Raw genomic sequence first — 15,967 nt, forward strand, 5'->3', positions numbered from 1 at the left:
AGTTCATAAAAAGCTTTGTTATAGATGTAAATATTTCTGCTTTTTCATGAATATGTATAAATTATTTTATGTAATTATTATATAAATTATTTGATGAATGTTACGGTTGTTGTAATATAGATGGCGCATTGTTTATCCTATGATTTTTGTCGACGCAGTTCCTGTTCTAATCTACCTATCTTTAATGTGGTCAAGGGTATGAAAAGATCGCGTGGGGTCGATAAATCTCGTGGTTTTTCGCGATTAATTGTAGTTCTTGGAAGAAAGTTACAGATCTTCATTACAGATTGAGTGTGGATAAACAAGTGCAAGGTTTAAAAAAGAAAAAATGGAAGTAACTTCCGCCAGTGAGTAATTGGAGTAGATAAATACACAACTTAAACTTTTGGTTATCATGGTGATTGAAAGCGGGATTATATGTTTATAATATTCTGTTGTCGGCACCAGTAATGTGTAATACTACTACTTTTGTGTCTCTCATTATTGTTTTCTAAATATTAAACATAATAGAAAACACAGTAGAAAAATGGGCATAAAGCACAACAATCTTTTCCTTACACCATCTACATATTACTATTTATTTGTTCAAAATTATTTTATAATTGCAGCTATATATTACTTCATATAACACTATCTTTCTTCTACATCCTTTAGCAGCTAATGTTATTTCATAAAAATCAATTCACATAAAGTATACAACCTCTGAGGTTATATTTTAGTATTCTGGAGTAAATATAATTAGTGTTACGAGTAATGTTTCTCAATTGGAACTATGTCTTATAGATATTTGTAATCATTATGACTGCAACGTACTAAGTACTAACTACCCAAGTTATTTTTTAAGTCAATGAAATGACTTATTCTTTCTACATGAAGAACGAGTCAAAGAAAAGCTATTATAGCTTTAAACATCCTAGGAACTTGCGACAACTTCACTATTTACAAGAAATTCCATATATTATTCTTCAAACTGATTTAGGCCAATAGTTTCTTTCTTATATGCGATAGTATAACTAAAAGTGTCTGCTAAACGTATATAATATTAAAATAACTTCACAATGTTATGTTACCACAGAAATAATACTAAAAGGTACACATTTATATGTCAGTAATGGAAGTAGAGATTGAACGAGTAGTTTGTTATATAATAAATGTGTTTAAAAATAACATTATATTTTATCTGCGGACATAGTAGCAATGAAATTTTTCATTACCATTATATAGTGCATGTTAGTATTATATAATGATAGATTTAAAGTGATTTATGCATAATTACTGTAACAACATTATGTCGTTGAAATGTAATTAATGTATGACGTGCAATGTATTCTCACGTTTAATTCCTACATTCTCCTGTACAAACTATACAATATATGTTTCATTTCTTATATTAGTATGGGTTTATTTCACTTTACACCCTGTGTAATAGCCATTTCAATGCTCCAAAATTGTTTAAAATTGGAAAATTTCGAAATATTTCGATCTACGAATAATATCAAAATTAGACATTATTCTTTAGTTTTATTAAACACTTTGTTAAATTATATACAACACAATCTTTACATACGCAATATTCGAATTTAACATAATACGACGAAAACTTACCAAGCTTCTCAGTCTTTGTTTGCTGCGATGTCAAATTCGCATATAACACTGTGCTTTCAATGCCAATTGACATGTTTACATTCACAGTTGCAGGTAATATCACAAAACACACTTTTCGAAACTAATTACGCTTGTTTGTTGTATTAATTTGTTAATAATTTGCGCGTCTTATCGGAGCGTCCTTTACGTTCAAAAATTCTGCGGTCACTACTACCAACTTGTGATTACTGAACAGATGGTTCGCGTAAATGCGTACCGCGAAATTTAAATACATGTTCGAAGTTAATATTGCGAAAAAATTATATACATATATATTTTATAAACTATTGTTGTTTACAGATTTTCAAGAAGTTCTAGCAGAGCTAGACGACGTCTTGAAAAATGCGACGTTCCTTGCGATTGATGGAGAATTCACAGGACTTAATATTGGACCTGATATTGGTATCTATGACACACCTCCGCAGATGTATTCAAAACTGAGAGAAAAATCTATGGATTTTCTTCTTATACAATTTGGCCTTTCTGTCTTTACATTCAATACAGAAACAGAAAAGTAAGTATTTTGTAGTTTTAATTAAAGTAAATTTTGTCTAACAATCTAGTAAATAAATTTTCGACGCATACATATGAACAGAGTTGTGTTAGCATGATTATATCTTTCTTTTCTTTTCGTAGGTATAATCAGCGATCGTATAACTTCTATGTATTTCCACGACCCGTGAGTCGTGCAGCTCCAGATTGCAGATTCATGTGTCAGTCATCTTCTATATCATTTTTGGCTAACCAAGGATTTGATTTTAACAAACTCTTTAAATTGGGCATCCCCTATTTAACTGCAGAGGAAGAACGTCTTATGGCCAAACGATTAAGTGAAAGGCGTAAAGCTAGAGACGATGAAGAGATATTGCCTATTTCAGAGACTGATAAACCTCAAATTGAAGATATTTGGTAATATAATTAGCAATAGTTTCTCTTATCTATTAATCAAACATGAATGCTAATTGAAAACTACTTCAGCAAAAGGATAAATGAATTCGTCGATTCTGAGGCAGAAGAAGTGTTGATAGACAAGTGTAATGCTTTCATTAGACGACTTGTGTATCAGGAAGTAAAACGAAGGTGGCCAAATAAATTAAAAGTTGAAAATAGAATAGGCAATTTTGGATGTGTTCTCGCAGTACAAAGATTAGGAACTAAGGAAGAAGAAAAACAAAAGGAAGCTGAAAAAGTAGAAAGAGATCTGATGGAAGTAGAACAAGCCAATGGATTAAGTACCCTTATGCAAAAAATTGTTAAAGCTGTAAGTGACATTAATTGCATATTGCTGCTTAATTAAATAGAATATAATTTGTGTATAACAAATTATATTTTCATTTTAGCGTAAACTAATAGTTGGTCATAATATGCTGTTAGATATCTGTCATATATTTCATCAATTTTTTGATGAATTGCCTAAACAATATGAAGATTTTAAATCTTTGGTTAATCAGTTGTTTCCAAGGTAAATTCAAATGTTATTCTATTTAATTTTGTTCTCAAAAATATATGTATGGTATCCTGTTAATCACAGTTATTGTTTATTTCTTTTTTTATAGAGTTTTAGATACAAAACTAATTTGCCATTCGCAACAGTTTAAGGAAAGTGTACCGTCATCGAATTTAAATTTATTGTTAGAAACTGTTAGTAAACCACCATTTGAAATTCCGGAAGTGGAACCTATCGATGGTAGAAGTTATTCTACATTCACCAAAAAATGCCACGAGGCTGGTTACGATGCATACATTACTGGAATATGTTTCATTGCATTGTCCAATTACCTTGGTTAGTATGTGAAGTTGTTTCACTACAGAAACATTACCTGGAAACTTCTTTAGTTATAATAAGTTTACCTTTTTGTTCCAGGTTCCTTACAAGACCCTAAAGTCCCGATAGTTTTACCAGATTCACCTCTGCTTGAGCCGTTCGTAAACAAGTAAGTTTCCGTTATGTTGTTGGACATGGTTAGGTTAATTTATTATTGTAAATGATGTCTGTTAAGTAATAACAAATTTTTAACTTTGTTTTAGGCTTGTTATAGGAGTATTGAAAGATATACCGTACATTAAGCTTGACGGACAAGATCGTAAGTATGCTTTCGTAAGTAACCTTCGTTTGTATTCATCGATTCGTACGTTTATCGATAGAAAAGTAGTTGGAATTCAACGTTAGCTTCTTCGTGGTCGCAGAAACAGACGAATGCGTATAATTTTTATCAATTAAAATTATTTTAAGTGGAAAAAATGTTCAAATCTGTCAGAGAACTGTTCACTACAGAATGTTTCAACAGTAAGAACAAAAAGTGTGTGGCAGCACTGGCAATATTTTATTCTACTCGATAACCAGTGCTTTTATGAACACTGTACTCCGTAAACGATAGTTTTAATAATCGTATTCATTCAAAAGTGTAATTTTTACTGTCAGTTTCTTTTTATTGAAAATTATGAGTGTATACGTACGCAACAGCGTCTCTGAAGAAATTAATAACAGAATATTATTTTATTTTTCAGCTGACCCATGCAGGAATCATGTATTTCACTTAACATTCCCAAAAGAGTGGAGATTTAATAATATATCTCACTTGTTTAGTCCATTTGGTGAGTATGCTATTGAAAACCTCATTTCTCTTCTTTATTCGATATGTTTTTCTCCATTTGTGCAGATAATAAGTACAATTATTTGCATTACAGGAAGTGTGCAAGTATCATGGTTAAATGATACATCCGCATACGTAGCCTTAAATCGTCGAGATCAAGCTGACAAAGTTATGGAGGTTCTCAGCAATGGAGGCAAAGATTACAAAATGCAACCATATTACAAGCATCAACTAGCTATATCATCTGAGTAAGTAAACCTATATATTATTCATATCACGAGCAGAAACCAGAAATTATCTTTAATTGATCTCATATCCCATCATAGTTGTAAGTGGAACCGCTTGCATTTCATCTTTATAAAAAAACGATATTTTCCAGTTTCATAACTGATATCATAAAGTGGGTTTTACATTAAAATATTCGTTACTATCGATTTATGTTGTGCAAAAAGACACAATTCTTCTATCTTAAGATGCTATAGAATATCAATATATTTAAGTCATGTCGTATTCCAATGGAAAAAGGGTAACAATCCTGACTGAAAAGAATATAGAAAAAGATTGGTCGCTACCAAGTGTCCACCGTCTAAGAATTAAAAGTAGGCAAGTGGTAGCGATTCATATAGGGACAGCGTGAAAAAAGGAAGAGGAATGATAATAATTTCATGTGTGTCACACTGCAAAGCGGAAAGCGTGCGGCGTGGATAAGAGCAAAGAGGGGCGACGTTTCATACTCCGACTGGCTTCTTAGGATTTCCTGTACACGAGAGATTTGCATAGGGTCGTAGAGCTTACTCTACGTTAATGCCAGAGACGCTTGTTACACGCGTGTCCCGACTTCCTTCACCTCCTGTTCCTGCCACTTATATCTCTCTTCTTCTTACGGCCCGTTCGTTCTATGCTCTTCCTTTCTTTCTTCCTTCGGCAACTCCTTTCCAATTTCAATCCGCCTCGACTGCTACGCGGCTAGGATCGCTAGTAAATCAGAGTTCCTCAGAGCTCCGTTCGTGAAGCTTATCGAGTACACCGATCGCGAATCTATCTGGCGGATATCAATAAATTGATCGATGCGTATTGAAAAATGATTTCTAAGCGTTGATTAATGGACGTGCGAGACTGGAGGACTGGTTAAAGGTGGGAATTGATGTTGTTTCGTATGACGTTAGACAGAAGCACTTTAACAAGTAGTAACTTTAACATTCTTAATTATATATTCTCCTGTGTGCGCATTGTAAATGGTCTGACTCAATAAGTTCACCATTAGCGAAACCATTTTGTACAAGATCCAAAATAATTTGTCATAACGATGAAACTAGCGAAGAGATAGAAGAGGAGAGGAAACGGTTTGTTTGAATGGGAGGATGGCTCGAAACCATCCGTAGAATCGGCGTAGCAGCGACATAGAGGCGCGTCCAATCGCGTTCATTACGGGTACAAACGAGCCGCATTGCCCACGTGCGAATAAAAGCAAAACCGTGGCGGTATTAGGGTCTTGATTAGAATAATGCAACACGCTTCGAATAACGTGTCGTGTCGCTCGACGGGGACGCGTCCGCAATGCAAATGCGCGCGTATGAATCAGTTAGAGCGGACACGTGGACAGCCACCGCGGAGGATTCTCAAATTGGAATGAGAGGGTACACCTCCTTTACTCGGAAAAAATTGCTGCACACGCCAATGGAAATCGTCCAATGGTTAAGTATTCTGTACCAGCTTGTTTCGTTCCCCGCGTTTGTTTTGCTATTTAATTATTACATTGTTGGATCGTCAACGTTAATATGCCCCATACGAAACCAGTCAAGGCACGTATCTTCGCAATTCACAGGACGAAAGACGGTATACGAAATGGAACAATCGTTCCATCTGGATTCAGTATTTGCACTACCACGCGTGTTCGCGCAAGTAACATCACCTTTATTCCATTAAAACGAGCCACGGTCGTTACAATTCCAGGACTGCTCGCGGACGTTATTTCTTCCCTCGGCGACAAGAACACTTTACCCCCGTAATTGCTTAATTACCCACGCCATACGTCATTCGCGTTTACCCGAATACACGCCGCGACGCGCTAAACGCGCGCCTATTAAAATCGCAGATACGCCGACCGTGCGGGACGCATTATCGCGGTATTTATTTGCTAACTATAAATAAGAACCCCGCGCCGGCTGGATACAGCGACAATTTATAATGGTCAACCTACGGCTTGGTAATAGCCGTATAAATTACAATTTGTGTTGAACACCGATGCAACGGGGTACCCTTTTTTTTCCTACCATCGCGGTGGATCGCGCCTTCTTAAAACGCCGCTTAAATCATATCGATCGGAAAAGTCGCGGGCCGACGCACACGCGTGTGTGGGTTCTACCCAGGTTCTCGAACGCGTCCGCCTAGGCCTTGGTCCGGAAAATTCTTCCGCGATTTTAACCCTTCCCTTACCGTCTGCTTTATGATTCGCCGGAGTACATAATGAACACGCCGCGGCTGGACACACGTGTATCCCTTACGTGGCCTAGCGTGTGCGTGTCCAGCCACTCCGGCATGCCCCATAAGCATATATCACTTGGCGGTACCAATGCATCACTCCGCGAACGCGCGCCAACACCATCGCGGACTGCTTCTGTGTCGCATGCGACTTTTATCTGGTCCCGCGTCCGCGAGCCTGTTCCCCACAGCCCTCTTTGCGCGTGCACCAAGCTTCTTTCCTTCGAGCGGAGCTTTCGTGTCACGCGGAAACACCGCTGCGGTAATTTATCGGCGACGATGGCTCGCGTGCCACGACCGCGCGCGCCTCCAGCCCCGATACCCGCAAGATGCTTTATTAATTTTGAACATTTCTGTTTCTTACTATCGGCTAGCTCCGTTCATCCTCGTTTCACGGAAACGACGCTCGGCTACGTGGCTTTTAATACGTTCCAAGAGACGGTTTTTTTCGTTTCTCTTCTTCGTTCTTCTAATTCGCGCGGTTGATGAAGCTGTACGATGGAATTTAGATCACGGTGAACAGCTGGCAGGAATTTTCTCAGGCTTAAGCCGGGTTTGCGGTTGACAAATGTGGCGCGAAATCTGTGTTAACGCGCGTATTACCCGTGAAATCGTTATCGTCACGTACGAGCAGGTATGCCTCCCGACAAGTTCCAATTTCCGTTCCAGTCGGTACGCGGTACGTCTCTAATTGTAATTACGCGTACGCGTGTAATCAGAAATAGAATCGCTGGAGATACGGTGGAATTAGTTAAGGGTTATAGAAAAATTTGATTATCGTTTATTATAATTCCTCTGAACGGCGTTACTAATTGCCGAGCATCCTGCGCGCGGCTCGATAATGATATTACCCGTTCAACGTATCGCCGGGTGGAAGTTACAATTAGCTCGGCAAATGAAAGAAGACGCCGGTATCTCATTACTCAGCGTCGTAATTGAAACTTTTCCACCGGGTTTCGCTATCTTCGCGCGATGGACGGAACAAGCGGCTGACGAAGAGCCCCGGCTCCGCTTTGCATATCTGGCGTAGGTAACTAACCTAGCCGATTCCAACGGACAGACTGCGAATCGAAGTAATTCGCGGCAAGTAATGACGATTTACGACGCGGATCACCGTTCACGGCTGTGCATTAAGCTATTAATATCAGCCGCCGGTACATTAACCCGCGGCTAGGCTTAGATTATTTGCCACCTTCGAAAGAAAATAGCACCTAGCGCGCTTATTAAATGTTATTTATCGCCGCGGCGATTCGTTTATTAAAGAGATTATTATGTGTGCGCGGACATCTACTACGGCTGCTACGGGTCCGAACGCAGTAAATTTCCGTTCGTCGCCACGGAGCAACTGAAACGAACACCACGAACATTGTAGTAAACTTGGACATTTTTATTGCACCGTTCGACCATTAAGCAATGGTCACAACGAACGCTCTGCTCGACGATCATTTCATTTTCCAGGTAACGCGAGTCGCACGGTTTGCGCGTCCTCAAACGAAGCTAGACTTTCTTAGGACTCTAGTTTGAATATCCAGCTGGAGATCCATCTCGTGATCCACTCCAACCAGCTGGAATCTGTCCACGAGTTGAACGCACGTGTGATCGTGGTCTTAGGCGGAACGAACCTCGTGGACACGGGTTATCGAGCCACGAAGCACGATTTTATATGCAAGCCGTTCGCAGGGGGTAAAGTTATGCCCGGGATGAGGCGGTTTAAGGGCGTTTTAAAACGGCGACAACCGTAACGATGACGTTTATTGTTCCATCGACACTCTGTAATTTTTCTCGCGGCAATGAAACGGATATTAATTACGCGCCGTATATTCCCGCGACTGTCCAATAAATTTCGAGATCTGCCTCTTGCCGTCGCGCCGCTAGAGCGATCGTGGAAAAAAGCCACCCCCTCCGCCATCGTTCGTGCACGCGTGTATATTAATTGCCGTGAAACGGGTTACCACGTTCGACCATTCGCGTAATTACCCGCCTCGAAACGGCGGGCTCGAGGAGTGATCTAGGCAACAGCCACCTCTAGCGCCGCAAATTGGAAAAAGATTAAGATCGAAACGCGGTAAATCGGGGTGGCTTATTGCGGAAAAAGCCGGTAATAACGCTGTAGATCGCCGTGAGCCTTCGCCTGCGCGATCCGACGCAAGCAATTTTCGCGTGGATCGAGTGTTATTTTGGTATACAGGAAATACCATACATTTTCATTGTTTTTTCTTCCACCATTATTGCACCCCCTTTCGTAGATAGAACCGAATGGCTCGTAATCTTGTTAGAAGTACCACTGCAACGTTTCGCACCGTGCACTCGGTGTAAATAGAAAACAAATTCGTTTTTTAAGTCGCCGTCTATCGTTCCTAGTGCTTTTTAGAACACGATTGCATTTAAATGCTGCGCTAAAAGGCACTGAATCATAATGGATGGGGTAATAAGGTAATGCGTGAAAGTTAATATAGAGTAGATGGGTAAAAAAAGTGAATCGAGCAAGTAGAATGTGTATTCTAGATCGCTTGAATGAAGTTACCACGAACCGCAGGCATTCCTCAACTGAGACGTCAACTTTTTTCACTTAGAATGGAGACTCTAATTGTGTTTTAAGTATCACGTTATCGCGCTAAATGAAACTGACGGTGGGAATAGAAGAGAAAAAAGGAAAAATGCGCGATATCCATTAGAAAACAGTACCGACATCTAATGGGTTAGTTTTACAAGGATATCTGATGATATTTTCATACCGCCTGGATAATGTCCGCGGCTCGAAAAAGGTAAACCTGGCAGGAGGTAGTAGATTTCCATGCATAATGCAAATACTTTCGAGCAGCCGGCAGTATAGCCGTGCACCAGCCCCTGTATCTGGATTATGCCTTCGGGATCGCGGCTGTAATGAGTTTAACATGCTTCGGGTACCTCTTTTTCTTCTCGCAGTTTCTTTTTTCCTTTCACTGCCTACCTTTTTTTCCCCACTTCGAGCATGCGTTCACCGGCCGCGCTATCTTGCACGCGTTATTTTCAAATTAATTTTACACGTTGTGAAAATCATTTCCTCCGTCAATCTGTTTACATGCTTCAAATTATGCAACGTTCTTCAGATTACGAGGAGATATCCGTCTCTCGCGGATCACTGTAATTACCTTAAACGCGACAAAGCGTACACAGCGCAGCGCTGTCCGCAAAATTTAGAGTGACTCCATTTCTTTATCGCACGACCAGGGCAAGGGAGCTTAGAAATTGTTAGCCAACGTGCCTCCATTTAAACGCGACACGTTCGCTCGATTCGACTCGGTTTGCATGCATTAACGTACACCGATGGGATGCAAATCTAGTTTCGGAATAACAATCGGACCGCTCTGAAATAATTCGCGTGCCTCGCTCGTAACCGAGTTCCTTGTTTAACCGACGCTTTTGCGGAAGTTCACTCTCGAGCACGAGATACGTATCCGCTACAACCGAGTCGGAGGTTTCTGGTATGGTACGCAACGAAACACCGTGGATCGTCCTCTCTAGTTATAATGCGGTTACCATTCCGTGGAATGAGGAGGGTTACGAGGGATAGTAATTGTTGGAGCACGTGGGCGCCTCATTAATACCGTGTTACCAGCGAGTCTGACCCATGTGTCTTATAGGGTTCCTGTCTCTGTCAAGGCGATGAATTTGCGGTGGCTCCAAGAAAAAACGTCGAACCTCGTGCGGTGGATAAGGATACTTGTCCATCGCCACTGACGCGACTAAGTCGTTCGCAATTTCTGGAATAATAGATACCACGCTGACGGTGCGTTTACCTCTTAATTATCAGACTCGTCCAATTAGTCGCTTCGCTATTTAGAATCGATATTAACAGCTGTGACGTTTGTCGTTTCGCTAAATCGCTTTTTTACTTAACGAAATGTGTTACCGTACTTGGACGCTTGTACACGGATTTACATATTTGCAACATTTTGTTGCAGAACGAAAATTATCGGAAGGGTCGATTTTAATAAGACGGACGCAGACTTGTGTACTATTGGAAGGGATGCGAGGATACGAGCACCCATATTACTTCACACTGGAGTATTTTAACGAATAAGCTACTTTCTGTAGGACGAATTCAGATAAGACATAAATTTATACTTGGAATAAATGGTATTTTAGCTTTTTTTTTAATTTTATTATGAATAATGACGACGGCTACACATGTAGGACTTGTACTACATAATTGACTGTACGGTTTTACAGAAAACCTGTTTGAATCTGAATGAAAGTTCGATTAAAGAGAAAGTGCTCTCTCGCGCGATTTATACGGCGACGCGATAAGAAGTATGCGATTCATGGCGTCCGTCGTCGTGGTCGGAGTGGCCCAGAGCCGAAACGTGATTCGAGGGTAAGGGTTCGTTAACACGGGCAAGACGAACGATTCGGAGGCTCGTTAAGTCGGTAGACCCGAGACGGTGTGGCGTGGTTGATGTTCGCCAGCCGAGGCGCACGCATCGAAAGAAAATTCCTCGTTGACAGGGTATCCTGGCATTCTTGCACCGATCAGCCATACTTAACGACGATGTACACACGTGCATTCAGCATGCACGCACGTGATGCTGCATATTCATAAGTTGTGACTACGGCCGGGCAACATTTCCGCAGCAAGCTTCAACACGTGCACCGAATAAATTCTTCCCACTCCCTTGCGCTCGATAGTGTACGACTAGATGCAATTGATCCCCTTTTTTTTCACCTCTCCTTCCCGTAATACCCGCGTCCGTAGGGTTTCTCCGGGGTTTTTCAAGCCACGAGCTTCGATCAATGGGAAAAATCGCACGCGTGTCCCGATTGTTGGTACCGTTACCGTACGGACGTATCATACGAGAGATATATCAAGGCGGTTCTTTTTATGCACGATCGCGAAATGCCTGCGTCCGTATCTACGACATAGGTGCACACATGAGTTATGTCTGTGAATGTCTATTCTGAACGCTTAAATCTAATAAGTACATGGTATATACGATATTATACAATTGTAAACGTTTCGTTTGCAAGACTTACCGCGGCACTTGCAACGGAGAGTTGAAAGTTGACTGTGCGGTTAAACTTGAAGCAAGAGATATTGGATAGTTCAGTTTCTACGCGACTAGAATTTTTATCGAAGACGTTATCGAGCTAGTTTTCAATTAACTTAACGATATTATCCACTGTTCTATGCTAGACGATTTAATTTATCGAGGCTTTCGTATGGTGCTGTATGCGAAAGAGGACATAGTTCATTTTCTTCTTTTTCTCTATTTCAGGTCGAACGCTGTGCGAAAGGGTGATTATTCCGTGGCAACGAACGTCAAGAAGACTGCCCAGAATGACGATGGCTGGGAAGTAGCCACAGGTAATGACCAGGAATTATCGTCAGAGCCCATCATCCCTAACCCCTATCCCCATGAACGATCGAGAGCCAAGTCGTGTGACAGTAAATCGGTTCAGGAGGATGAATCTCTAGTCGCGTCCTCGGTTTCTTCGAGAGAAACTAACAGAGAGTCTTCGTCCCGCCGTCGACTGATCCACTGGCCCTCGACCGATCAAAATTTGACAGATCACGTTGAAAAGCAATCGGAACGTCGAGATGGCAGAGAGAAATCGAGAACAAAATCGACGGCGGATGAGGAATCGTTTAACTCGAGAAGTACTGATTGGAAAGAAAACGCTGCCACGCGTTCTCCTAGATCGACTGATGAAAAAAATGTCTCTAGTAGATTGACAAATATCTTAACTCTAATTATTTTTATATGCTTCGTATACTTCATAAGGAAATGTTTTCTGTTCTGAGGGTGACACTTGGCTTTTGTTCGAGTCTCGATGAGGGTGGTTGGAAATTAAGGGACGATCTTATCTGGCTACTCATTTGTCGACTCGTCTCTCCTTTCTCCAGATCTGCTTAATTTCTTTTCACTCGAGGGAAAATGTATTGACGGAAATTTGGTTTTTAAAAAGTATCGTACTCTTACAATCGTTTTATATTTACGTCGTTACTTGAAGCATTTTATTATCTAGAGATTACGTTTTATTTCGCATTTTTTTTTATACGTTTACTTTCTATGGAATGTTTTATGTCATGGTTGTATTAGGTCCAGTCTCCGATTTAATGAGAAATGGAGTTAAAGCTGAATAGCTGTAGACATACCCAATTTTCACTAAAGTATTCCTTAGGAATGCTATTCGTTAAGAGAGAGGGTGATTTTTAGAGAAACTTTTATAAATTAAGAACTTTTTATTATACTTTTCTGTTGAAAAGTTGATGATATTATGGTCAGTTATTGGTGTACTTGTGATAGACAAATTTCTGGTTGTCATGGTGATGGTTTTTTAATTGTTACGGACTATGTGACGGCGATGCGCTTATTTTTTTCGACAAAGTGACTTCCATGACTGCTACAAACCACAAAAATACAACACCAACTTTTTGTAATACAACATTCTTCTATATTGCCGAGTTTTATAGAATTATTTTATATTCCAGCAATTTTACGCGTACCAATTTTTATAATTACTCATCTTATTATTATTACAAACAGAACAATAAACGGGCATGAGGAAAAACTGGCAAACTGTGATTCATTTTTTTTAAACAAATTTCATAGGTTGCAAGATCTTCGCTCGTTGCTATTCGCGTGCATCATTGAGGTGTTAGATGGAAAATAAAAGCGTCAGCGTAGCGCCAGTTTGACTAATAAACTAAAAGGGTTATGTCATCGCGCATAAACCGACTTTTTGTTATGTGCACAGTGAAACGGCGTCGGAAACGGAAGGATCACACGGACGTAGATGGTGCACGAAAGCCCAAGCAAAAGGCGTTCGCAGAAGCTGGCTCTTGGGACTAATTCCATCCTCGAACGTCTAAACTGAGACTACAACATATCCTCCTTTGGAGTGACGGTGATTTAATTGAAAACTATTGAAATAAAACGACTACATTTTATTATATCATTTCTTGTTTTGTAATGTCGACAGCGAATCGAAAGTTGCACGGAGTCCTATTATTTTTATGTATTCAGAAATACACAGAAAGGTAACTGATTATCTAGATAGGCGATGTACTTTGTTTCGTTTAGAATCTCGCAATTGAAGGAGATTTATGGTGGATTTAACGTTGCGTTAACCAATTGTTGAAGTTTCGATGTTTTCTGCTGACTAACATCCTCGCTTAGATTTTGCTAGTGTCTATGTGGAATCAAACTCTTTTCTATCGAGTATAATATAGAGATACATAGTTGATTATGGTCTGTAAATTTCACGCGTACTTACTATACGAACATAGTAAATTAAAGAAGTAAGTACGCGCTATGTTTCATATCGAAACTACTTTATATTGTTAAATAGGTACCTTTGAATAGGAGTACAGGTCCACGAAATATTTTTCCTATATAGCAGACCCTCCATCCGCTATTAAACATAAGAATGATCCAATTGATAATAAAATACCTTGCTTCTCAAATAATTTGAAAAACTGTCGGGTTATTCATTTTTCGAAGATCCTCAGATCCTACGTTTTATTCTAGGATTAATTTATTATGCATAAGACTGGCAAATAAAGTACGAAGTATCACTTTTTTAATTTTATTAAATCCATTCGGAATATTACAGCATTTATGCACAATATTTTCCTCTTAAACGGCTACTTAATATCGGTAAGTATCCATTTAAAAATTTTTTTTATTGGAATTTAATTCCATACGTTCTAACTACTTTGATATATAAATGTGTCATTTCCAGTTGGTTTTCATCTAAAGAAACTGGGAGAAAAGGAATTTATGTGTCTTTCATTGAAAGCGGAAGAAGTACATTACATTTTATTTATACCGTGTTAGACTATAAAAAAATTCGCATGTTTATACGCATATTATGCCATAAAGTGATTCAACGACCAACACTCTGACCAGTACATAAAACGCATTTCCTCCTATAAGTATAATAACAATTTTATGTACTGCTTCCAAATGCTTGTTAGCAAGAAACGCTGGCGATTAGTTTCTGTCCAGTAACTCTTTTTTTTGGAAATATTATTCATAATTTATTGAGACACCACCGTGTTGTAATGTAACTTTTATAGATAACTCTTTCTGAACTGAAAACTCAACTGTACCGAATAAATACTTTCGAGGCGCAGATTTATCGAGATATGCCAACGCTTTTACATCTCATAAAAAAAATTAGAAGTTTATGTTTCATAAACCTTAAGATTTATACCCAATTCATACAGAGTCTAAACATTTTGTAGTTTGTAGAAGAGAAAATAGAATAACACCGTTTAAAACGTAAACAAAATCATGGAGAACATTCGAAGTTTCGTTGACGAATGTTTTTATACTGAAAAGGATTTGAAACACACCTGGAAGGTACACGCGACTTCGTCGTCGACTGTTCTCAATAATACCAGTCGAACTGTAAACAGAATTCCGGGAATACAAAATTCCAGGAACAGTTATTTCCACTAGAGCGAACCGCGAGCATTGTTGACGTTTCAAATAATAGCGCGACCTCGCGCGCTCTGACGTTCGTCATATCTTCAGTCGGACGTGGTCCTTCGAGTGGCTCGGCACGCGGCGCGTCGCGTCTTAATTTCGACCGAATTATCGATTTGAAAACGTTTCGCGTTCAATTTCCAATAATCTACTTCTTTAATCACATCTCTGCTCCACGCTGGACCATCGATTTGTGATCGAACAGTGAAACAAGTGCTTGAAAACTTATGAACTGGGTAAGTACGCAAAAGACATTTCGTATTCGCGCAAGCCAACTTCAGTTCGCTGCGGTTGCGTTGATTCGATTGTCGCAGAGCGTTATTCTGATATTTTATGAAATAATACGAGGTTTATCGAAGTATTAACACGTCATACACTATAGAAATACAATTATTGTACGTAATAGATTAATAATCCTTAATAGTCTGTTCTTAAATATATGTATCAAATACGAAATGATATTATTTCATCCCCTATTTCTGTTCGTATTCGTATACGTGTAATCACGTAAATTTCTCGTTATTTTGTGTTCAATTGTTTTTAATACATCGTATGCGTCGATTCTAGCGCATGGATGAAAAACTGCCCAGCATGCGACGACTTCTGTTGAATTCTCGAAACTACGAGGATCAAGACAACGAAGGCATCGATACGACGCCATCACGCTGGAACTCTGTTCGATGTCCCCGATTGCGCTTGCTGGACAAGATCTCGAAATCGGTAAGTACATCTTTTCGCGGTTGCTTGCTTCAATTTGATCGAGCACTGCAAAAT

General features: G+C 39.5%; 1 protein-coding gene across 1 annotated transcript; it reads left to right on the forward strand.

Moving 5' to 3' along the window:
* Positions 1–224: 224 nt before the first annotated feature.
* LOC143431321 (poly(A)-specific ribonuclease PARN) lies at positions 225–13,653 on the forward strand. Its single transcript, XM_076907957.1, has 14 exons — positions 225–347; positions 1,945–2,158; positions 2,281–2,553; positions 2,623–2,905; positions 2,985–3,106; positions 3,201–3,427; positions 3,509–3,578; positions 3,673–3,728; positions 4,153–4,239; positions 4,333–4,486; positions 7,607–7,630; positions 9,256–9,273; positions 11,975–12,063; positions 13,458–13,653. Exons 1-14 carry the CDS (start codon positions 329–331, stop codon positions 13,550–13,552), a joined length of 1,731 nt encoding a protein of 576 aa, XP_076764072.1. The 5' UTR covers positions 225–328; the 3' UTR covers positions 13,553–13,653.
* Positions 13,654–15,967: the final 2,314 nt, after the last annotated feature.

The sequence above is a fragment of the Xylocopa sonorina genome, chromosome 17, assembly GCF_050948175.1.
Source record: "Xylocopa sonorina isolate GNS202 chromosome 17, iyXylSono1_principal, whole genome shotgun sequence".
NCBI classification, from domain to species: domain Eukaryota; kingdom Metazoa; phylum Arthropoda; class Insecta; order Hymenoptera; family Apidae; genus Xylocopa; species Xylocopa sonorina.

Coding starts and splice junctions, on each gene's coding strand:
- LOC143431321 (XM_076907957.1), top strand. Junction 3,579..3,672: donor CTTGAGCCGTTCGTAAACAA/GTAAGTTTCCGT, acceptor ACTTTGTTTTAG/GCTTGTTATAGGAGTATTGA. Junction 3,729..4,152: donor TAAGCTTGACGGACAAGATC/GTAAGTATGCTT, acceptor TTTATTTTTCAG/CTGACCCATGCAGGAATCAT.